This window comes from Colossoma macropomum, unplaced genomic scaffold (assembly GCF_904425465.1).
Source record: "Colossoma macropomum unplaced genomic scaffold, Colossoma_macropomum, whole genome shotgun sequence".
Classification (NCBI taxonomy): domain Eukaryota; kingdom Metazoa; phylum Chordata; class Actinopteri; order Characiformes; family Serrasalmidae; genus Colossoma; species Colossoma macropomum.
The window spans coordinates 114,992-140,348 of NW_023494874.1; the positions used below are offsets into that span (position 1 = coordinate 114,992).

General features: G+C 36.3%; 1 protein-coding gene across 1 annotated transcript; it reads right to left on the minus strand.

Moving 5' to 3' along the window:
- Nucleotides 1-4,515: 4,515 nt before the first annotated feature.
- LOC118800361 (Fc receptor-like protein 5) lies at nucleotides 4,516-25,111 on the minus strand. The gene is given in 24 exon segments (XM_036560563.1): nucleotides 4,516-4,700; nucleotides 4,929-5,006; nucleotides 6,564-6,635; nucleotides 6,837-6,911; nucleotides 6,984-7,034; nucleotides 7,232-7,324; nucleotides 7,447-7,566; nucleotides 7,674-7,922; nucleotides 8,358-8,636; nucleotides 8,971-9,252; nucleotides 9,344-9,619; nucleotides 9,816-10,094; nucleotides 10,202-10,447; nucleotides 18,314-18,397; nucleotides 19,295-19,399; nucleotides 19,547-19,662; nucleotides 19,745-19,991; nucleotides 20,342-20,620; nucleotides 21,017-21,157; nucleotides 21,160-21,279; nucleotides 22,202-22,486; nucleotides 22,644-22,919; nucleotides 23,025-23,060; nucleotides 25,022-25,111. Coding segments are annotated over 24 exon segments (3,903 nt in total). The 5' UTR covers nucleotides 25,053-25,111; the 3' UTR covers nucleotides 4,516-4,617.
- Nucleotides 25,112-25,357: the final 246 nt, after the last annotated feature.

A 25,357-nucleotide genomic window follows, 5' to 3' on the forward strand; every position in this document is an offset into this window, starting at 1 on the left:
AAAGTGACCTGGACAGCTCTTACTGTGCTCATAGAAAGCAGATGTTTGCTTGTGATGACATCCAATGTATTTAACACAAATCGATCAAAACCTCTCTTTTTCTCAAAAGCAACATATTTTTACATGAATATACAAACTGTACATATTCATACAAGAACAACACATTACATTTGGATACTTTTTGCAATGCATCAGTCAAAAGTGTACACTGTAAATCTTATAGGAACAGACTGGCATACTACCAAAGTAGGCACCTATAGGCACCTGCTCATACAAAGGTTCTTCTGACATCCAGGGTATTATGAAAAGGGGTTTCTGGATACTTTTGCTAATAATATTGCTACTGACAGCCCAAAAGCAATGCAAAAATATGATGTCTTGGAACAATTAGCCCTTAGCAAAACCAAAGAAAGCTAAAAAAAGAACAGTATGCTAACTCCATTTGTAAAGAAAATGCTAACTCCATTTAGCATTAGAAAAGTAAGAAAATGCTAACTCCATACTGTTGCATAAATGTCTGATCAGCCTGATTCTGGCTTGTGTTCTCTCACATCCTTAAAAATATTCTGCTTTTGTGCTCATTCATCACGGACCTTTAAAAGAATATCACCATTAAGATCTTCACACTAAAATATTTAAGCATTTTATATACCATTTCAAAGAATATATAATATATTGACATATTTCTTATGTACTGTAAATTAAGCCTGTAACATAACACACAATAATCTATTTGCTTATCAAATTCACAAATAATTAAAGGAATTATGTGACATATTGTATTTTTGTACGTTATTATATGTATTGTGCTAGAAAATTTCTTACATGCAATTTATTTTTATGTTTTCAGTTAGAGAGATGTTGAATTATCATAGTCCAGCGACATCACCTGCAAAAGAGATAAATAATAATAAATAAAAAATACCTACACACATACATGGATACATACATACATACATAAATAAATGTAATAAATAAAACCTACCAACTATCTACACTAATAGCACTTATCGTTTCATTCATAGCACCGTCTTCCCAAACCTCCATCATCAACTACCCATAACTGCAATTCATATTGCTTCTTTATTAATATCTGTTTTCGTTTCATTTATCTTTCTCTGTCTCCCCATTTAAACACATATTTTGTGAATCCTAAACATGAATCCATCATCACTCTTGCAAGAAAGATCAAACTGTTGACCCAACACACATGAATGCAGTTAATACCAATGACACTCATTTACCATTAATATCCTTTCTTCCCTACATCCTCCTATATGGTAAATCCTTTACAGCCATTAAATGTAGCAGAAAGCTGTTGGCCCAAGGAACATTACTTTTTATTTCTTTTTCTCCTGATTTTTGTTATGGTGAGTTTTTTTTTTTTTTTAATTTTGTGAAATCAAAGAAAATGTGTTTACTTAAGTTATTGTTTTTTCCCATTAAATGTACTGAGGTGTTGTGAGATAATGTACAGTTTTCAGCTGTCAGTACAGCTGAGCGAAAATAGAATTACGACAAGAACAGCAACACAACAAGCATTAATAGCACATAGTTTCCCTATACTGGTTTAGATGATCACCATCTAAACCAGCATATACTGTGTTCTGATGCTGGTATGCTGGTAACCAGACCAGCATAGGCCAGCATAGATCAGCATAGACCAGTTTAGACCAGCATGAAATGCTTGCTGGTTTGTGCTTTTCAGCAGGGTCAGCAGACATAAGAATGTGGCTCATCTGTTAGAGCTGAAATCTTTGTCCATTTAATGCAACCAGATGATAAAATGCTAGTTAAATATTACTGTTTACTCCTAACAGACTCGCTTTAACTTTTTTACACATTATGTGTTCTTTATAACTAGATATATTCTGCCCTCAATAGTACACTGGACAAGAAAGCTAACCAGCTAAAAGGCTAATGCTACAAAAGATGGACTTCCAAGTTCAAGCCTTTAAATAAAGTGTTAAACTTAAAAACTGAGATATAAAAAATAAAGAAAGTTGCTTACATGCCTGTTACAAGCTTAAAATATTTGTATTTTAAACTAGAACTGACATAAAAATCCCGAATAGCACTGAGCTAACCCTGCTAGCTTGATGCTAACATAGTTACCATGATAAACATATGAGGAGCATTATGAAAATGCTGGTTTAAAAAACATATTTCTACATGAGACACTGCTATGTAATGGCACTGCTTTATAGTTTTCTGTCTGACTTTGAAATGAAACTTGAAATGATGTTATAAGTGTAAATAGTTGGTGTAGCTGTGAATCTTCTGACTAAAGAGAGGGCGATCCGTTGTCTAGGGACAGTCCCCATTTCCCGGGGTGATGCCATAATGGCTCTCTCTTGTGATCCACTGTGATGTCATCAGTGCAGCCTGCCACCACACAGCCTCCATAGTTCTACAGAACTGATACACTGATCACTTGTCTGGACCGTACAGGTTGGGTGAAAGTTTGTACTTAAGTTTGTGTGAAAAGTCTTCAGAGTCCTTCACTAATAACACCAGTTGATGTCAAACTATCTTTTTACTAAATTCGATTGTGCCACCAATCCTTAAATAATCCCTTCACTGTAAAAATTAACTAATACATACACAAATGCTAAGTTTGTGCACAGTTGGTTTACCAAGACAGTGACCAGTTCAGAACCAGTCCATAGGCATGAAGCCATGGGAACATGACTGCAGCTGGCACTCTATGGAAAAAAAATATTGTGCTGTCTACAAACATTGTCATTTAAACAGAGCGACTTTCCTTTACATTTTGTGTATCTTTCATGTTTAAACGTATAATTGATTGATTTTAAATTATTTACATCTATTTACATAAACTTGCTTTACAAGTTAAGAATGTTTTGCCTTCTCCTGTAAAATGACTGTGCTGTATGATGCTTTTTTGTTTTGTTTTGTTTTTGAACAGTGATGATATTCTATAGAAGAAAACAATGTTTACAAGTTTGTTTTTACAACTGAACTGAATAAAACTGAACATCTATAGCCATTTTTTTAATTGAGTACTTTTTAAATTATTCTTTATTATTTATTTGTGAACTGAATGTACAGCTTATTAAAAGATTTTTTCTGGCCAACCATCAACACCAACATTGATCTAGAAATTTTGGCATTTGCTCATTGAATTGGAGCTATGGATGTTAGCTTAATGTTTGAAGTTGAAAGTTGAAACCAGCATCATGATTAGAGTTGTGTGTAAAACCAGAACATGCAGGATTTAGTATTCTTGGCTACAATATCTTAACCAAAAAGTGATGATAAGTGGTTTCCATCGGTGTCCTCAATACTTATACCTGCTTAGTAACTTCTAAGCTTAAGTTAAAAACTAATGGTACAATCTGTTTTGATTTAGTAAAATGTAAACCTAAACTTAGTAGACACTTACATGCCACTGGCCCCAGCACTCCTCTACAGTAACTAACACTAAAATGTACCAAATATCACTGTAAATGTCAACCATGTTAGTGTCATCATTCTTTCTTCAGTCTTCTTTAATTTTTTTCTCCTTTCTCCATTTTTTTGTGTGGAGCACAAGTATTTGCATGTAAGTATTTGAAGTATTCTTTAATACTGACATGGCATGTTCTCTGTCTTATCTAGTAGAAGCAAGTCAAGATTACTTGGACTGGGCGACTTTACAATTCATCAATTTAAAGGAGTGGAGGAAATGTTCACATTTGAACGTCTTTGATTAATTCACACTTGTGATGTCTAAAACTTCACTCCTGTGATTTCAGGAAACATGTTTAGATGTCTTTGAAGGATGCAGGTGTGAATTAGGATGAAACTGCCAGGGTGTCATTATAAATAGCTGACAGATTGAGTCAGAAGCCTACTTCATGTCGGAGGTACTGCTTATGATCAGTTAGCAGGGGACATTTAAACAGCAATACAAAAAAGATGTAAACATAACTTTTAGTTTCATTGTATTCTTAGTCCTATGTGTTATATGGACAGTATTTGTAGCAACAGTCTTTTAAGCTGTGTCTCCCCAGGATATTTGGCCTGAGTTGTGAGAAATAATGCATGTTTATACATTTATCTTTTAAATATCATCAGATGCTCCTGATATTCAGTTCAGCTTGAACTAGCATGAAATTTCCTTTAGAATTGCTTTAAATGTGGCAGTGTAGAGATAATGATCTTGATGATAGTAACATTGGATCCATCACAGAGCCAATTCCAGGAAAAATGTTGACCTATTAAAGCTTTATTTTACAAATGTATACAAAAAGAAAAACATCTTGAGTAGCTATAATTTTTAACAGTATCATCTGCATATGTATTCCACATTTCTCTTGTCCAGTCTGCATTGAAGTATCTAATTTAAGAAATGTGATCAACGCTAGATGGCGTAGTAGATCAGTGCATTACTTATAGGCTCTCCTGTCCCTCATCACTCTGCACCTTATCTTAGGCCACAGTAGCTTCACAACAAGATAGCATTTGTCAGTTACATCAATAGAAGCTCTACCAAGTGAACTCTCTCCTGTTTAAGGTGTAGAATGCACACTAATGGTTCTATAATACAGTGATTTAACAACGTGTCTTAGATGATTAGAATAAAGTTTGTCAGAAATTTAAATATAACCTTTCTCATTCTGTACTATTCATCTTACCTTTGTCTGTGTTCTGCTTCAGCTCTGAGTACACAGTGTCAGCATCAACACTAGTCTGCTCTGAAAATAAGCAAGAAAATCCAGAAATAAACCCAGAATTAGATTTCAGAAAGATCCACCACCAACTCCAAATAAAAAAAAAAAACAAAACAGAATGTGATCTGAATACTGAGTGAAAATAAGAATAAAAGAGGATTTGTAAATTGTACAAAACCTGTCAATAAAAAATTAGACACTATTTAAAACCCTGATTGATGTGACACTAAGTTAGAATTAATTTTACTCTACTTTGTTTTCTCTTTGGTTTCCTCTTGGTTTTCAGTTCAATTTCAGCATAAGTCACTTCCATGGATCCAAAGTCAGCATCTGCAGTAGCAAAGAACACAGCAAAGGCAGTTGTAACTGTAGAGGACTGAAAAATATTATTTATTAGTTTCAGTAAAATAGGGACCCTCACATTTTTTTGTTATTTATTTATTTGACTTTATTTTATTACATTTTGTTTATTATGAACTTTAGTACACCGTTGTTTATTTTTTTGTGACAGTGCTGAGAATGTCAAATCATTTAGTCTTTTAAGACAAAGGAGTTATATTTATTTCACCCAGTAAAGCAATCTATTTTCTGTTGTTTATTTAAAACAATGATGTGGAGATAATTGTATTACAGTCTTAATTTCAATACAGAGGTTCTCAAACTTAAGGGAATTAAAATGAATATAGCCTAGACTTCAGATGTAAATGTAATGTGTAAATGCATTTTCTGCAGTTACGAACGATTTTGTATATTGAACAGCACTGAACATACAGAAGTCATTTCTAAGTTGGTAAAAGGTTGAGAATAAACCTTGCCCCGCAGGCTGACGACACTTTTGTGTTGGTTTTCCTTGTCATTTTAGAGAGAGAGAGAGAGAGAGAGAGAGAGATCTTGATCATCTCCCGCCATCATACAGCCATTCGCTGTTGTGATACCATCTTGTGCACGGCTTAGGTTCCCCTAGGCCTGAGGCCGGCAGCATAACCACTGACCTCTAACTTTCAGTTTTATCCCACAATGCCCACTTCCTTCCTACACAGAACATTTGGTGCTTGTCAAACAGATCTTTCGACTAGTATTGTAGTCAAGTCAACTAAAGGCAAAATGAAATCAAGACTGAGACCTGGATACATTGAGTCAACGATTTTTTTTTTTAGAATATAAAAATAAAAAGAATAAAGGGGAAAAAATATTCATTTGTGGTTCATTGTAAATTCAGTATTATTCACTACACATGATACAAATCAATAAAGATTACATATATTATATCTTAATATATTTTGCAAAAATAACATTAAATAATAAATACATTTAAAATTATTATGAATTATTATTAAAATCTTAGTCCAACTTTTGTATTGTATTTTTTCATTGTAACATTTGGTAGCAAATGATGGTGAGGCTCATACATTTTTATTATTAAATAAAATATAGCAATAATAACATTCTGATCTGATCTAAGTCATCATGGAACAGACCAGCAGTAAACAGATTTTATTTAAACATGCAGAAAGGACTTTATTATTTTGTTTGAAGGTTTTGTTGATATCCAGTAATGAAAGATTTATTTTTTCAAGTGACCTCAGACAGAGGCACTGCACTCAGCTGGTCTTGAGAATAATTTCTGAGTCCAACTTACCTCAAGACCAAGATAAAACTAAGTCCAAATGATGATACCACACAGAGATTGTTTTTTTACACTATTGAGATGAGACCGGACCCGAGTACTACAAAACTACTTTCGGCTCTAAAGCGTATGGGCACTTCTTCTGGCTATGTATGTCGACAGTGATCATTCATCATAAGAACTCTTTTCAACATGTGATTTGTGCTCTGTTAGCAGAGTGATATAGAACAGTGTGTAGATAAAGAATAGAGACAGAGTACCTGTGGCTTTTCTTGACTGAACTTCAGAGTAAAGGGTTTCAGTCTCTGAAGCCTCTGCTGGAATATCTTTCCCTCATATGGTAGAAAAAAAATAATCTTAGGAAAAATGTGTAACATTTGTCTTGAATACTCTCTTTGTAATGTGTCTTGAATACTCTCTTTTAGTGTCATAGATTGATGAATCTACTGCAGACACACCATATCTGCTAATTTGGTATATCTGATACTACATGAAATATTGAAAAGCATCACAATAATCCTATGAGAATATACCTTTGTTCTTGGATTTCTTGTTTTTTGTCATGACCTGTGAGTAAATAACATCACTGCTCTCGCCTGCAGCTTTACCTGATACAGAATACAGTGGATTAGTCACTGCAAAACTGTAAGAGTCAATAATGTTTGAAATGAAATAGTTACTTTTTTCGCTCTTCCTTGCTCTTTCAACAGTCTCATAAACATGTACCTCTCCTACAATAAAATAACAAAAACAGAAAAAAATCCTCAAAGTACTGTATAAATATACATTGTAGTGAATGTTTTGAAATTTTGAATCATAAGCGTTGAAAACTTTTAAGTTGACTAATTAGTGAGGACATACTTCTAAGTTGAAATGCAGTATATAAAGAATTATTTATATATGATGAAAAATTGACTTTCTTTCTCACCAGCCTGTATTGGTGTGTATCCAGACTGAGAGTCCTCAACTCCTGACTCTCTCTGGTTTTGATTTGATGCCTGGTTGGTGTTCTGCTTATGTGCTTTAAAGAGAGACAGAGATTTCATTCAAAGTGTAATAAAATGAAATAATGTAAGCAAGCTTTGTTCTGTGTTTCTTATCAATGTTTTATTTAAACATAAATGATCTGGATGAGTTTCAGACCTTTTTTGGTTTTGTAGCACCACAACGGTATCAGTAAGATGATGAACAACACAGCAAAACTCACTCCTACAACCACTCCAACGAGACCAACAGCAGATTCAGCAGGTGAGCGTATAGACACTGAAAAAATAAATGTACAGAAACAATGTGCAAGATATTTGAAAAACTTTCCATGATGTCATTAAATTTGTTTTCCAATTAAAAAAATTAAATAATTTCTATCTCACCTCTGACTGAGATCCAGCTCTGTGGTGACTCTCTTTTCTCTGGGTGTTTACAGTGGTAGAGACCTTCATCTGACTTTGAGACAGTACGGATGGTCATCTCTCCTGTAGTCTGAGTCTGGAGGAGTGATCCATCTTTATAGAACTCAGCTGTGAGGTTTGAGGGCTTTGGGTCACGATATAAACAGCGCAGAGTCAGAGGATCTCCCTCAGTCACAGGATGAACAGGACTGTCCAGAATTACAGAACCATCTGTAGAAGAGAGAAAATATTATACTTTATTCAGTGAACAATTACTACAATACTCACAGTATCGTAGTAAAAGTTAACTGGAAGAAAATAAAGCCTAAATAATAATGCTCATTCTATGGAAAATGTATAAACTTGTACAGTCTTCAAAGGCTGTAGAGTTTGCTAGTGTTTGGTCTAACTTGTGTCAGACTATAGTTCTCACAAGTCACCACACTTCAGACTTCAGCACTCTGCCTTATTAAACATACCTGATTCAACATATCAGCTAATTAGCATTTTGTTATTTATAATTAAGTCAGGTAATTATAATATTTATAATTACTTGACTTCAGAGTGTTAGACGAGGGAAAACACTTAACTCTGCAGAGCTGTGACCTAAAAGGAACCAGTTTGCAAGACTTGGTCTAACACAGTATATATGACATGTAGACTCACTGTGCACTGTGATGTTGACAGGATTGCTGCTCTCTCCAGATTCAGATTCACACCAGTACACTCCAGTGTCGAATATGTAGAGGGAGCTGATGTTGCATGTAGATCCTGTAACTGATCCCCAGCCTGATGAACAATCTGACACCTTCTCACTGTGTGTGTATCGTCTCACTCTCCATCCAGTAGAGTCACCCTTTCCTTCACAGCTCAGTGAGAGAGAGTCAGTAATAAAGTGTTGAATTCTGCTGGGACTGACCCTCAGAGAGACTGAACGAGAAACACCTTAGACACAGAAATGACCATTCAGATGTGTAGTTATTGTTGTCTTGACCAATAGATCAATTGTGGACAGCAAATTTGACATGGATAGTTAAAGATAAATTTTATTAAACCTTTGGCTGAAGAATGCCAGTTGGGAAAACATCAAATAACTACTCTTAGTTCTAATGATTTAGCATTAAAAAGTAATACACCATTCAGTACTGCATTAATAATATTTCCTATTGATTCAAAATAAATAATATATTGTTTGAAAATGTCTCATTTATTTGCATTAATTTATGACATTCATACATATATGCTGCTACTCTGCACTGCTCTCATTAGGTTTCCTCACCAGTGATCCATAGTGGCTGTGTATCACTGTACTGTGAGTGATAGGCTGGTTTTCCTCTCGTTGCTCTGCACACATAAACTCCTGTGTGATTAAGAGCAGCAGAGCTGAGTGTGTAGGAACCTCCAGCTCCTCTGCTGCTGTCTGAGAGGAGCTCATCTTTATCTCTGTACCAGCTGAATGTCCAGCCTGTAGAGGAGCCTCTGACCTCACAACTTAGAGTCACTGAGTCTCCTTCAGTCAGCCAGCTCTGTGGAGACACTCTCAGCACTGCCTGAGCTCTGTCTGTTATACAGAAACACAGAGTTAATTTACTTAGACACAATAACAATCTCACCTGATGGAATGATATCACAAAACAAACCCACAGACTCACCTGATACAGTCAGTGTAACAGCATCACTGATCTCTGATCTCTGAGAGTCACTCCTCCTCTCTCCTCTACAGGTGTATTTACCACTGTAAGACTCTCTAACATTGTTGATTACATTCTCCTGTGTTGTGCTGAGTGAGTAGTAAGTATAATCATTCTTTTTCCAGCTGTAGCTCCACTCAGTGTCTCCTCCTCCCTGTATGTCACATCTGAGCGTGACAGTCTCTCCTCTGAACACCAGTTCATCAGGCTTTATGGACACTACAGATTTGGGACTCTCTGCAGAAAGACAGTTACATTTTATGTACACATGTACATAATCATTACAGCTTGAGTGTCACAACTACAATTTATAGAAACAAGTGACAGTGTTACCTGAAGTAAAACAAGTGAAACTATATTGAAAGATCAACATAATGACAACTCAACTTTATTTTATCTGCATTGTTCAAAAACTGTAAGCTTTTTTGCTCACCAGTCGTGTTTATCCAGAGAGCATCACTGTAGTGAGTGTAGTAGACTGGGTTTCCTCTCCCAGCTCTGCACCAGTACTGTCCTCCATCAGAGACACTAACTGAGCTGATGCTGTAGGAGTGTGTTTCAGTCTTGATCTCATTCTCAGGGTTCTGTGTGTGTTTGAACCAGTAAAACTTCCATCCAGCAGACTGATCCAGCTTACAGTACAGAACCACTAGATTTCCTATCAGTGCAGCTCCTTTAAGACTTGATGTGAGTTCAGGTTTAGGTTTTTCTGCTGTTGGAGATGAAGCACACAGTTCAGACCATGAAGAGTTCACACACTGATCTCAGAGTCTTTATCACAGTAATTGCTCACCTTTAACCGAGAGACCCACTCTGTACTGTACTGTGATGATGTGGGTCTGTAATCTCTCTCTCCTCTACACCAGTACTGATCCTGATCCTGATCTGCTGCTGATCTGATGGTGAAGGTGTTTGTCTGAGACTGATAGACTGCAGTTCTAGTGCTGCCATTATACCACTGATATCTCCAGTTACTGTAAGACTCTATCTCACACTTCAGAGTGACTGACTCTCCAGTGAACACAGGATTCTCTGGTTCTACAGTCAGTGTAGCTTTGGGTAAAGCTGTGAGAAGAGATGGAGACATTTTCCTGTTATTTTGAGTCAGTGTAATTTTGATGTCTGAAATATCTACGTTAGATAAAGTGATGTAACTCTGGTAATGAATATCAGTCTCAAAAAAGACATTTACAGACTCAACTGATACAGTCAGTGTAACAGCATCACTGATCTCTGATCTCTGAGAGTCACTCCTCCTCTCTCCTCTACAGGTGTATTTACCACTGTCAGACTCTACAACAATGAATGAATATTCTTGCACCAAGGAATTAATTAGTTGATCTCCATCTTTGTACCAGCTGTAGCTCCACTCAGCATCTGTGTGTCCTTGTATGTCACATCTGAGAGTCACTTTTTCTCTACTAAATATCTGTCCAGTAGGGATCAGGATCAGTGAAGCTTTTGGTCTTTCTGTACAATTACATACATTAAATGTCATTATAAACCCCTGACAAATACTCTGCTCTAGAAATTGTAGATCATTTAGTTAAATTATTATTGTCATGATTATATTTCACATAAAATATGTTACAAGTGTGTAGGCTCAGACATGTACCTGTTACTGTGAGAGTAACTTCATCAGTACAGCCAGTGTATCCTTGGCTATATTTGTAATAAGGACAGCAGCTGTATTTTGAACTCTGATGCACTTTGATGTCTCTTATGATGTAATAGTTTTCATCAGAGTGGTGAAGTTCAGTGCTCTCTCTGTACCAGTAATATATCCAATCTGTTACTCTCTCTCCTGGAATATAACATCTGAGTGTGACGTTCTCTCCACTGAATATTTGTGGTCCTTTAGGCTGCACAATCAGAACTGTAACAAACAGCAAACACACATTTTTTTACTGTACAGAACTCAAATTCATGATAGTCTATGAATTCAACTTTTCAGCTCCCATACAAATGTAACAAGCACACATAATATAACTAGATCATATAAATCACCTTGAGCATGTTCAACTTGAACAAGTGAAACCAACCCTAAAAAAGGGAAGAGAAACACAGAAACATGATGTCAACACTGGGAATATTCCTTTCTTCAAGAAAATTCACAATATTGACACATTTCATACTCACTGAAAATAAAGGAAGCATTAAAAAACTTAAAAATACATTTTCACTTCTGGTTTTTAAAGCAATTAAAACAAAACTGCTTAAAGTTCCACTTACACAAACATGCTGCTAATTAATGTATTTAAAGTATGATGTTCACGTGAAGTTTTGTCTGCTGATCTGGAATGGAATGATTTAATTTATGCTTCATGATAGCTGTGTTCTGATGCAGCAGATCAAAACCACTGAGGTTTACAGCACATCAGAGGACTGAAACAACACTGTTAACACACATCACTGACACTGAGCACCTTTTCAGTGGCACTAACAGAGCAGTTTGTGCTCTAAGCAGTCAAATAATCTCTTTCAGTACAAAATATGAATAACACAATCAAAATCTGATTGGACCATATTTTTTTTTATTTCTGTCCTCCCTTGTTGTGATCATACACTTTGTAAGAGTCATGTAGTGAGAGCATCCCTCTCCTGATATGTTTCATGGAAGGGCACTGCCCATTAAACTCTCCTCTGAACTGTGCATCAGTTCAGATTCAGCTTTGGTAGGAAGTCTCATTGCATTAGTCTTTTCTCTAATAAACAGCATCATTTTTAGTTCTGCTGCAGCTTCATCTCCCTCATTATTCTCCATCATGGTTACAAAACAGATTCTATTCTTCGCATTAGGGACCAGCTACAGCAACCAGATAGAAATGTCCTTAATGCTGCTGCAGCAGCGATAATCTAAATTTTAACAACAAACAGAGTAATTCAAATACATTTCAGTAGAGTTTGATTAGTTTTTTATTTACTAACAAAGGGCCTCATTCACCAACCATTATTAAGAAGAAATTTCTTCATAAAATCCACTTACAGAGTTTTCACCAGGATTCTGACATTCACCAGTGTTTTCTTATTTGTGATTTGTTCTTAGGTAAGAACAGAATTTACACACACTCAAGAGCACAAAGATGAGAACAATTCTGTGCTTTAAGAACACGTCATGAATCTGACGTAGACTTTTTCTTAGGACCTTTCTCAAGAACACACATAAGAACAAATTTAAGGAGTTATTGGTGAATGAGGCCCATTGCTTATAGACTTCTAGAAAATGAAAGATAACAAAGTAGATAACACCATTGCTTTGCATCCTATCATCACTTATAATATTATGAGCTGATCTTAGTCTCGAAAACTTTATCATTATCCAAGGAAAATAAACTTTTATTTTAAAACACAAAAAGAACAAAGCATCACCTAAACCTCCAGCTATATCAACGTCTTAGTCTTCTGTAAAAGACCAGCATGAAATGCTACATTTGAAAAAAAAAAAATCAGAACAGAAATAGTGAGTCAAATAAGTGCTCGTGGAAAACAGTACAGTTTTTCAGACTGTTCTATGCAGTTTCACTAAAATGACTTTTTGGGACATTAGGACTAGAAATGTGTTACCCCTCTAAATAAGCTGTTCCACTCTCACTGAAATACAAATATTTACACTGTAAAACTAGGTTACTGTTTGTTTTCATTACTCATACTGTATACCCAGTTACAATACTTCAGTGTGTTTCTGTTGATGACTGTATTTGTACCTTTACCTGTACAGCTCATATGTGCTCTAATGTGAATCCACTGTCTGTCTGCGGACTCTCAGTTTTACCATGTTATGTAAAAATATATACAAACAACACAAATCTATCTAGCTATGTTTATAAAGCAAATACCTGAATGTTCACAGGAAATGCAAGCAAATGCCTCAAGATCACATTAGAGCAGTTACTGCACTGATATCATCATTAAGACTACAAAGACTGCAGTAACCAAATGTCTATTAATTATAACAATACAGGATGAACAAGTTACTGAAACACAAACACCATTATGATTAGAATAACAATACGCCAAAATTACATTCAAACTTCAACAAAAACATTAACAGAACTAACAAAAACTGTATGGAATGCTGGGTTGCTGCACCCCATCACTACATTATTCAGAGACAGGCTGCTCAAGACTTCACAAAGTACTGACCACTTTACCAACATGCTTTACAAATAACAGCTAATTACTGTAAATCCTACGTTTAAACTGCTGTGATGAGAATCTGAACCTGTTTCTCCCAGAATACACTAGATTACTGCAGAGGTTCACCTTTAAATTAACATCAGTTCTTTACTGTGTACCTAATAACCCCTCACCTCACTCTGCTGAAGACATAAAGAGAACATTTACTCACAGAGTGTTACAGAGAGTGACCTGAGCTCCATACTGTCCCCGTAATGACTGATTGACTGAGCAATGCTCTGCATTCAACACTCATCACTTCCTGAGTGAAGGGGGGGGGGGTATGTATGTGTCTTACTTCTCTTTTGCTGCACAGTCCTGATCCTTCCCCTTTTCAGGGAAAGCCCACCCCCACCATCAGACACAGATACACAAGAGAAGTAATCAGATTTAATATTATTATTTTTTTTCTTGCAGAACACAGTGAAGTCAGCACTTTTAATTGGATTTAAATTAATTTTGCAGCACAGAGCTCAAAACTGCAGACTCAGAATCAGAGATCAGCTTTAGAAAGAAGAAGTGCACAAAGAGAGAAAACAGACTCTCATCTGTCTGTTGATCTCTTGGTGATGCCAACTCTACCTGTTTTAGCCGTGATGTGTAATGAGTGATGTGATGTTTCTAAAGTGTTTAAGCAGAGGAAATGGTGCACTGCACATAAAAGGTGAAACAAACTGAGGTGCAACGACCCCCACTTCAACACCTCCTCCTTCCCTGTTAAACACACAGCTGAACTAGAACAGAAACCACAACCACAACCACCACTCCTCTCTGCTCTCAGACTTCTGATACTCTCACTGATAAACATGAATGAGGGACTAAAAAATATATTTTATGTTATTTATTTTAGTCCATCATTCACGTTTATCAGTGAGAATATCAAAGGTGTGAGTGCAGAGAGGAGTGTGTGGTTGTGGTTTGGCTTCTGTTCTCGTTCAGCTGTGAGTTTAACAGTGAGTTAAACTCTCATTGCTGAACTCACACACTTGTAGTAATATAATAAACACCCTCTAATTAATTAGTTAATAGTTTGTTTTTATACTGAAACAGTAATACACATAGAGTTGTATAATTACAGGCAGTAGTTAATCTCTGTATCCGCATATTTTGTTAGCCATCTTATGTGGTGGTGGTGTGTTAGTGTGTGTTGTGCTGGTATAAGTGGATCAGACTCAGCAGTACTTTTGACATTTTTAAACACCTCAGTGTCACTGCTGGACTGAGAATACTCCACCAACCAAAAATGTTCAGCCAACAGCGTCCTGTGGGCAGCGTCCTGTGACCGCTGATGAAGGACTAGAGGATGACCAACACAAACTGCAGCAACAGATGTGCTATTGTCTCTGACTTTACATCTACAAGGTTTACCAACAAGGTAGGAGTGTCTAATAGAGTTGACACAGTGTTTAAAAACTCCAACAGCACTGCTGTATCTGATCCACTCGTACCAGCACAAAACACACTAACACACCACCACCACGTCAGTGTTACTGTAGTGCTGAGAATGATCCACCACCCAAACAGTATCTGCTCTGTGGTGGTCCTGTAGGGGTTCTGACCATTAAAGCACACTATAAAGGGGGCTTACAAAGCATGCAGAGAAACAGATGGACTACAGTCTGTAATTGTAGAACTACAAAATGCAGCTATATGGTAGTTGGAGGTGATAACATGGACAAAGAGTGTAGACATAAGGAGGTTTATTATTATTTTTATTATTATTATTATTTTTTGTATCTAATCTATCTAGGTTTCGTTGTCATGGTGTAGAATATTGGTGATCTGTTGAATCTTGCAAGATGGCTAGCTAGTTTCAGTTCCTTATTTGGCGGTCTTTGACCTCCTGTTTAAGGGGAGGTAGCCAGCCTTGTTTGACAACTGTCTTGTCTCTCAATAAGAGTGGACATTTGAAGGATACAAAGTTGTGTAAATATGAAAGTGATGAATTTGAGAAATTATATGAGTATTTGTTATGACATGATATAGGATATATGATATGATATGAAAATATTTGTCTCTGAATGATTGTTCACAGCCTTTTCTTCCTGTTCTTGCAACCTTTAGTGAACTTTGGCAGCAGGAGATTCATATTCCAAAACACATTTCTTAAGGTGGTGCAGGATAAACAGTTTCCTGTTACCTGAAGACACCACGCGGTCCACTTAACTTTCCTAATGTAGCGCAACAAATGCTGAATGATGATTCCAGGGAACTCTCTAGCATTACTTTTTTTTATTTATCTGGAAACCATTTTCTTTCTAAGGATGCACCAGTACAAAACGGTTTTATGTATCAGTGTGTTTTTAGATTTTTATGTGAACGCTAGTTTGATGCTGCAGTTACTGCTGATCTTCGTGTACTGAAATGCCTCTACTGGCACTCAGTGGTACTACAGGTTGAAGACTACTTGACCAAGATTTCATATAAGGTTTAAACTGAGATAAACACACATGATCTGTGCAGATCTCACAAGAGTTCCTCAGTAATCAAAGCAGGAGGCAAGGTGCCTGAAGTAACCATAAACCAGTGCCCGGAAATCAAGGTGATCAATCATAAGAAGCAAAATAATGAAATTATTTTAATTAGATTTTAGAATATATTAACTACAGTGACTTACTTACTTACTTTAATTAATTAAATTAATTAATTCTTTCATTTTCCTTGTCTGTTTATTTTTTACCACACTTATGCAATATTTCATTGAGTACTGAACATCACAACATGACAGAAGACTCCCTGATTTATTCAAAATAAACTTTTTTTTAAAGCTGCACTATGTAAGGCGTGTTTGTTAAAACTGAAAGAATTTGCATTACTGAGTCAAGAGAAAAGAGTCCAAAGAAAACAATGTCTCTCCATTTTTATCGATTTTTGTTTTTCTACATCATTTTAACATACCGACTGTCCTTTACATTGTGTGAAAATGCCAAGATGAATGGCCAATAGAAATTCTCCAAAATCATTTGCAATAAAATCTTTTTTACACTACCTTGCATTACAAAGTAAGAGTGTTTTATATATAAAAATAAATACATTTTTTGATAAGGTTATTTAGGTTGTCAAGGCCTAGGGGCCTAGAGGCTTTATGTAGGCAGCTGTTTATAAATTTGCCCTATGGTAGGACATTTCAACAAGGTAGCACAATTCCTCAGAACTCAAGCAAGCTAAAAGAGAGAGTAACAGAGCTCGAGTTAAGACCACAGTCAACACTGGCTTAGCTTTTCAGAGATGGCAACAGCTCTGTCACCTGGAGGGACTCAGGAATGATGCTGAATTGGCTTTTCATTGCTGGACTTGAAAGTTATGTTGGTTATTTGTCAACCAACAACCGAAAATAGCCAGCCAGATTATTACTGTTGTGGAATTTAATGTTACCCTTGTACAGTAATGCAATATGCCCTTCTAACTTTGAAATTGCTTTAGCTGTATAGCAAGCGTTAGCTGGCTAATTCACTAATATTAGCTGATTACTTTATTGAGTCTTTTTTTTTCAGAGTTTTATATCATGTGATAAAGCCATTATGTCCGGTAACTTAAAGACTACACTCTGTCTCCTTTTAATATACAATATGCTTGGCTAACACTGTCTAAATAGATATCTGACTGAGTGGAGGTTTACATAAATAATGGACACACATTCTGCCCAGCTGTCACATGAACAGTAATGTTAGTTAGCTATCAGTTATCTGTGGTGAAGCAGGTAACGTATCGTTGCTGTCGGAAGAAAACCTTGTATCTCCATTTTTGTTGTTTTTTCAGTTTTTGACATAATTTAAAAATGCCTTTTACCCTTTATATTTTACGTAAATTTCATTATGAATGGACTAAAAGAAACGGCCCAAAATGACTTGGAAAAAAGTCTGGTTCCTTTGACTTACATTAAAAGTAAAGTAGATTTTTTTTCCTTCTCCTGTAATGTTACCATTTTGGAGATACTAACCACATGTATAGAAGAGAAAGAAAGTGTGAATTTTAAATTGGAGAAAATAATAAAATCTACATTTTTCACGATGACATGTCAAATATTTGTTTATTATACATAAAAACGATTAAAGCTAAAACATGAGCAGCTGCTGAACATAATTTGAAAGCACTTTAAGAAAACAGATGTATGTTATACTACATTGAGTTTGTCCTTTAGATTCTCACTCTTCTGTGAGTGAATACTGCCTTTAATCTTCATCAGTCTGAGCTGTAAGAAAAACAAAACAATCTCTGATTCAAAATGTGTAAAAGCATTACTGCAATGTGAAATGACAACTTTTTATTCAACTTTACATTTTACAAACCTGCTGAGAAATTTTACAAACACAAAACTGTATGAAAATAATAAGTTATAATGACAGTTGTTGGTCAGTGGTTCTCAGTAAGTTAAAGTTAGAATATTATAATCTCCTTCTGCTATTTAAATTAATAATCCTGCTCCTATCAATTATACTATAAAATAACATGCGGTTCTGATTGTAGATTTAACACTTTCTGTAATAATAGACTTGTAGTGTGTTTTTGATGTGTAATCTGAAAGAGTTCTTACCTTGAGCTCTGTAGTATTTGACCCCCAGAACGATGGACGCCAGCAAATACGGAGACACTGCCGTACTTACAATCCCTTAGTACTTAAGGGATTGTAAAAGAAACCAAAAGAATAGCAAAGAGGATTGCTTGGAATTACACAAAACCTGTCAATTAGAATCCTTGAAACATGATCTCTTGATGTGGCACTAGAATCAGAAAAACATTTTCATTTTTCTCTACCACGTTTTTTCTTTGGTTTCTTCCTCACTTTTCTTTTCACTTCAATCTCAGCATAAATCACATCCAGAGATCCAGCATCAGCATCTGCAACAACACAAAACATAACAAAATGTAGTTATAAAAACATCTCGCTGACCTCTAACTTTCATAAACGTCACAGTGCCCACTTTCTTCCTATAGTAAACCTATGACAGCTTTCATTCTGCATGTCGTATCTTCTCTGTTAGCATAGCAGAGAAGATACGACATTACCTGGGTTTACAGAGAAGCAGAGAAGATACGACATTACATTGGGTTTCTTGTGGAATACATTACCTGGTGAGTAGATAGAGGGATAAAGCCAGAGTACCTGTATTTTTGCCTGGCTGCAGATTTGAGTAAATGGTTTCAGTCTGTGAATCCTGTTCTGGAATATCTTCCCCTGATATGGTAGAAACATTAGATGAAACACATTAGCCTTGAAATACGTGTAGAGAGTTTTGAATGCACACTGATAGAGTAACAGATGATTGGATGTACTGCAGATGCATTCCGATCTGCTGAACTGGTATATCTGATGTTGCATGAAACAGTAAAGCATTACACATATCCAATCAAAATGTACCTTTGTTCTTGGGATTCTTGTTTTTTTGTCATCACCTGAGAGTAAATGACATCACTGAACTCGCTGGGTGTGAAATGTGGTTCAGCTGCTAGTGAGCAATGAGGGCTGAAAGGGGACAGGTAAGAATCTACTGTTGTAAATGACAAATGATGACTTGCTTGCTCACCTATGACAAAACTCCAGTTTGCTGATGGTTTTGAAAGGCAGTTAAAACAGCATTGTCAGTGTAGCCTAATCAATCATATCTGTGTTCTGAACAATCGCAGTCCCAGAAGATTGTTTTTCTGGGTGTTTTGATGAATCTATTTATTGATGTAATCCAACAAAAGTAAATTACTTTGTACATTGCAATAACACATTAGAACCACAATATTAACTCATTGTCTGACCAGGCTGCACTGGTGCATGTCCAGACTGAGAGTCCTCAGCTCCTGACTCTCTCTGTGTCTGTTCTGATGTCTGGTTTGTGTTCTGCTTGTTTCCTGAAGGGGGAGACAGAGATTCACCATTTGGCCAACAGAGTAATAAATGAAAAAGTGTAATAATGTAGAAATATGTAAACAAGTTTTATTCTGTGTATCTTGCAAATGTTTTAATTGTACATAAAATATCTACATGAGTTTTCAGACCTTTCTTGGTTTTGTAGAGCCACAGCAGTATTGCTGAGATGAACAACGAAGCAATACTCTCTCCCACAACCACTCCAACCAGACCAACAGCAGATTCAGCAGCTGAATCTGAAAAATATACATTTACACAGAAACAATTTGCAAGATATCAGAAAAAAATCATGATGTAATTAAAAAAGAATAATTTCTATCTAACCTCTGACTGAGATCCAGCTCTGTGGAGAGTCTCCTCTCTCTGAGTGTTTACAGTGATAGAGACCTTCATCTGACTTTGAGACAGTATGGATGGTCATCTCTCCTGCAGTCTGAGTCTGGATGAGTGATCCATCTTTATAGAACTCAGCTGTGAGGTTTGAGGACTTTGTGTGGTGATATAAACAGTGTAGAGTCAGAGGATCTCCCACAGTCACAGGATGAACAGGACTGTCCAGAATTACATCACCATCTGGAAAAGAATGTAAATAAAAATGCTCAATCTGTGGAAAAGTAAAGCCCCCATGGTGCTCGATGAGCTCAATATCTGATATTGCTGTGAATGATCTTCTTTAACAAAGACCGTAACCTCATTAATGAGCTCAGGTATTGTGGTGACTCACATTTTGTAATGCTAGTATTCAGTGCCTTACCTGCCATAATAGATCTGATTCAGATCTGGAGAAAATCAAACAACAGTGCAGTACAGTTGCTGTGCTCAAAATATCCTATAACTATACAGAAATTACCTTCCAGTATAAATCAGAAAACTTTTCTGCATATCCAAGCATTTCCCTTAATAATTAAAAACACTAGACTCACTGTGCACTGTGATGTTGACAGCATTACTGTTCTCTCCAGATTCAGACTCACACCAGTACACTCCAGTGTGGGATGTGCTGAGGGAGCTGATGCTGCATGTAGATCCTGTAACTGATCCCCAGCCTGATGAACAATCTGACACCTTCTCACTGTGTGTGTATCGTCTCACTCTCCATCCAGTAGAGTCACTCTGTCCCTCACAGCTCAGTGAGAGAGAGTCAGTAATAAAGTGTTGAGTTCTGCTAGGACTGAACATCAGAGAGACTGGAGGAGAAACACCTTAGACACAGAAATGACCATCCAGATGTGTAGTTATCTTGTTATAGATACAATGCACAATCACTTTTAACATGGAAAGGCTTTCAACACCAGCTTTGATTACTGAGTGCCCAAAAAAGTTTGAAAAAAGAGGAAAAGTTTGCAGAGTTTCTTCTGAAATCAAGGGTATTAAAAGGGAATTTGTCCCCATTGTTCTGTAGTATTAACATCTTCTGGGAAGATTTTCCAGTAGATGTTAAAACATTTCTGTGAGAATTTGTTAAGGCCATTTTTATTTCTTTTCTCATGATGAAATGAAATGAAATGAAATCTACGCATGGATTACCACATTCCTGGGATTTATCGCTCCAGTGTGTGTGTGTGTGTGTGTGTGTGTGTGTAAACTGTTTCACTCACCAGTAACGCTTATCCAGAGAGCATCACTGTAGTGAGTGTAGTAGACTGGGGTTCCTCTCCCAGCTCTGCACCAGTACTGTCCTCCATCAGAGACACTAACTGAGCTGATGGTGTAGGAGTGTGTTTCAGTCTTGATCTCATTGAGTGTTTGAACCAGTAAAACCTCCATCCAGCAGACTGATCCAGCTCACAGTACAGAACCACTGGATTTCCTATCAGTGCAGCTCCTTTATGGCTTGATGTGAGTTCAGGTTTAGGTTTTTCTTCTACAGTTGGAGATGAAGCACACAGTTTAAATGCTAATATTTAGCAAAAATCAGTGAATAGGTTTCTTAAAGTAAGTTATAATATCTAGTACTTGATGTCACCCTAAATAACTTAAAACTAGTAAAAATATAGCATTTTATACATAATATAAACCTCTAAATTCAGCACTAAAGACGTTCAGTTCAGTTTAGTTCAGTTCAGTCATCCCTCAAAAAAGTTTAGCAGCGCTTACATTAATAACTGACTCATCACATTAATTTATCAGTCTACTCAGGCTTTAGCAGAGCTCGGTAACACTGAGATTAAATGAGATACTGTATTCTGAATACTGCTTTACAAAATGTAACCTAGACTGTAAACAGACACAACTTTCCGTATTCTGAATATGTATTCCTAATACTTGCATAGATCCTATCACTGTTTGTGAGTAATTTTATCAGAGAAAAATAGATTGTAAAAATCACACACTGCTCTCAGAGTCTTAAAAACAGTAATTACTCACCTTGAACACAGAGATTCACTCTCTTACTATGCTGTGATGATGAAGGCCTGTTATCTCTTTCTCCTCTACACCAGTACTGATCTTGATCCTGATCTGCTGCTGATCTGATGGTGAAGGTGTTTGTCTGAGACTGATTGACTGCAGTTCTACTGCTGCCTTTATACCACTGATATCTCCAGTTACTGTAAGACTCTATCTCACACTTCAGAGTGACTGACTCTCCAGTGAACACAGGACTCTCTGGTTCTGTAGTCAGTGTAGCTCTGGGTAAAGCTGTGAGAAGAGATGGAGAGCAGTAAATTTTCCAGCAACTTGAGTCAGTGGGACCTTATATAGCTTAAATATTTACACTGAATGCAGTGTTGTGATGGCAGGGTTAATGAATATTGGTGTGAATAATAGATTAATACACTCACCTGATACAGTCAGTGTAACCGCATCACTGATCTCTGATCTCTGAGAGTCACTCCTCCTTTCTCCTCTACAGGTGTATTTACCACTGTCAGACTCTACAACACTGAATGAATATTCTTTTCTCACTTTAGAGGAATGAACTGGACGGTTACTGTCACCTTCATCTTTATACCAGCTGTAGCTCCACTCAGTGTCTGTGTGTCCATGTATGTCACATCCGAGAGTCACTTTCTCTCCAGTAAACATCTGTCCAGTAGGCACCAGGATCAGTGAAGCTTTTGGTCTCTCTGAATAATTACATCACATAAATATTGCTGTAAACCAGCCAAACACACACTGCTCTGTGAATTAAGATCTATTAAGAAATACCTTTACTATTAAATTTTGTATTTTACAAACATTAATTGTATTGTATTTGTTACAGGAATGAAAGATCTGATGTACCCTTTACTGAGAGAGTCACTGCGTTACTCCAAGAAGTCTCTCTTTGTCTATGCTTCTCAGAACCATAACAATAATATTTTGAACTCTGATCCACTCTGATGCCTCTTATGATGTAATGGTTTTTATCTGAGTGGTGAAGTTGAGTGTTCTCTCTGTACCAGTAGTACGTCCAGTCAGTTACTGTCCCTTCTGGAATGGAACATGTGAGTGTGACGATCTCTCCACTGAATATTTGTGACCAGTTAGGCTGCACAGACAAATTTGGTTGATACCACGCTGTAAAAATTAAAAAGAAAACATACATCTGTTACTGATCAGAAGACAAATTCTGTCTGATTATGCATGATTAACATTTTAGCTCACATGCTACTTATAAATCACCTTGAGCCTGCCGAGTTTGAACAAGTGAAATCAACCCTAAAACAGGAAGAGAAACAAACACAGTGTTAAAATAGAAATCATTCTTATCTTTAAGAAAATGCATGCAAGCAACATAGTATTTCATGCATAATAACAATAAATAGAGTATTAGACTCTATTTTCATAGCAACCCTTACAAAGCCACTAATATTTTCCAGTATATAAACATGTATTTAAAGTGTGAAAGTGTGATGTGATTCACATGAAGTTTCATCTGATGCTGAATTGTTCGCAACATGAAAGCTGTGTTCTGGTGCACAAGGCCAAAGCAACATTTTGCAGCACATCAAAGGATTGAAACAACGCTATTAAAACCACGAAATCACTGATTACAAACGTGTTTAGCAGTTTGTGATCAAAACATTCAGAGCATCTTAGAAACCTCCACTAGCCAGTATGATCAGACTCAGTAATCAAAAGCATATTTTTCTACTATCTTCTCACAAAACTCATTGTACACAGTGATCTACTCCAGATCAGTCATTCACATTCACATATTACAGAATGATCTCTAAAACTGCTGGTTCAGACAGTGGGCTAGTTTTGCTGGGTCATTTCTATCTTTCTTATTCCATTACCCAGCATTTGGGTTAATGGTGTGAACCAGTTGCTGAGTTATTTTCTCACTACCTAGCGAACTTTGTAGGATAATAAACTGTCAAATTTAATTCATGACTGTGATCCTGCATGGCTGGAATATCGAGCCACGTTGTCAAATTTGAATTCAGATGCTAGCTAGTGCTACTTAGTTAGTCAGCTAGCAACACTGACAATATCTCAGAGTTATAGTTTAAATCTTTCAGGGCTCAAACAGTGCATGTGTGTGTGTGTGTGTGTGTGTGTGTGTGTGTGTGTGTGTATGTTGGGGGGTTGGTGTCACATTACTCTCTGAGGCAGATTCAGTTGTCAGAGTGCATCACATAAACTATGTAAAAATAAATAACAAATAATACTTGTCTTTCAGTTACAGTTGATTTCAAGTATTCAGGTGATTTTCAAGTGTTATAAACAGCTGATAGAATTTAGTTGTACAGGATTTATTGAGCTTGACAGTACATAGGATTGCATTAGTTGCATATAATCCCACAGATTAACCCATATCAACGTCAGTATCATTTCAAACTACTTATCATTATCAAACTCTTAGCAAATTACTATAGTATTATAGTAATTCTCTCTCAGTTATTATTGATTTCCTCTTAGATACAAAGGTCATCACTGCAATAAAGATACTGCAACAGCTTTTCCCATTGCTAGTTTATCTGTCCTACTGTGGAAGAAGCTGTAAAGTTAGCAAACAAAATATTGAACTAACACCAGCTTTTAACAACCTCAACCTCAGTAAAATCATATGACAAAAAAGATATTATTGTTATTATTACTACTACTACTATTATTATTATTATTACTACTATTATTACTATTATTATAGTGTGTGTGTGTGTATATATATATATATATATATATATATATATATATATATATACTGCGATGGACTGGCGACCTGTCCAGGGTGTATCCTGCCTTCCGCCCAATGACAGCTGGGATAGGCTCCATATATATATATATATATCAACAGGTAAAAAACAATCCAAACACGTGGTAAAGTTAGCACAGGATTGTGTAAAAAAGTCTCCTAATTTGGGTCATTTTAACAACACAGCACAATGTTTAAAGTACTTAAACTAACCAGTTTGGTTAAAATAATCTAGCATGTGTTCTGTCCCATCTTTACCCAGTGCTGGGTTGCCAAATAACCTAGGTTGGGTTGTTTTCAGCCCAGCATTTTTTAGAGAGGAGAACAGAAGTTCTGTAGTGTTCCACTCTGACTGCTGACTAAACTAGACACAATCACTTCATCACACACAACCTCATCACTAACACACTCAGATTAAATAATAATACCTTCATACAGCAGCTCTCACTCTGCTGAAGACATAAAGAGAACATTTACTCACAGAGTATTACAGAGAGTGACCTGAACTCCATACTGTCCCCGTAATGACTGACTGACTGAACAATGCTCTGTGTTCAACTCATCACTTCCTGAGAGAGAGAGAGAGAGAGAGAGAGAGAGAGAGAGAGAGACAAAGAGAGACAAAGACTAAGAGAATACATATGTGTCTGAGATGTTTAACTCTAGTAGAACACAGTGAAACCAACAAGATGCAAATTAATTTTACTGAAATGAAAACAAAACTGTAAACTCGAAGAAAAAGAAGAAAAATGAGAAGTAAACAAAGAGAGAAAATAGACTCTTGACTGCCCGTTGATCTCCTGATGGTTCTAACTCA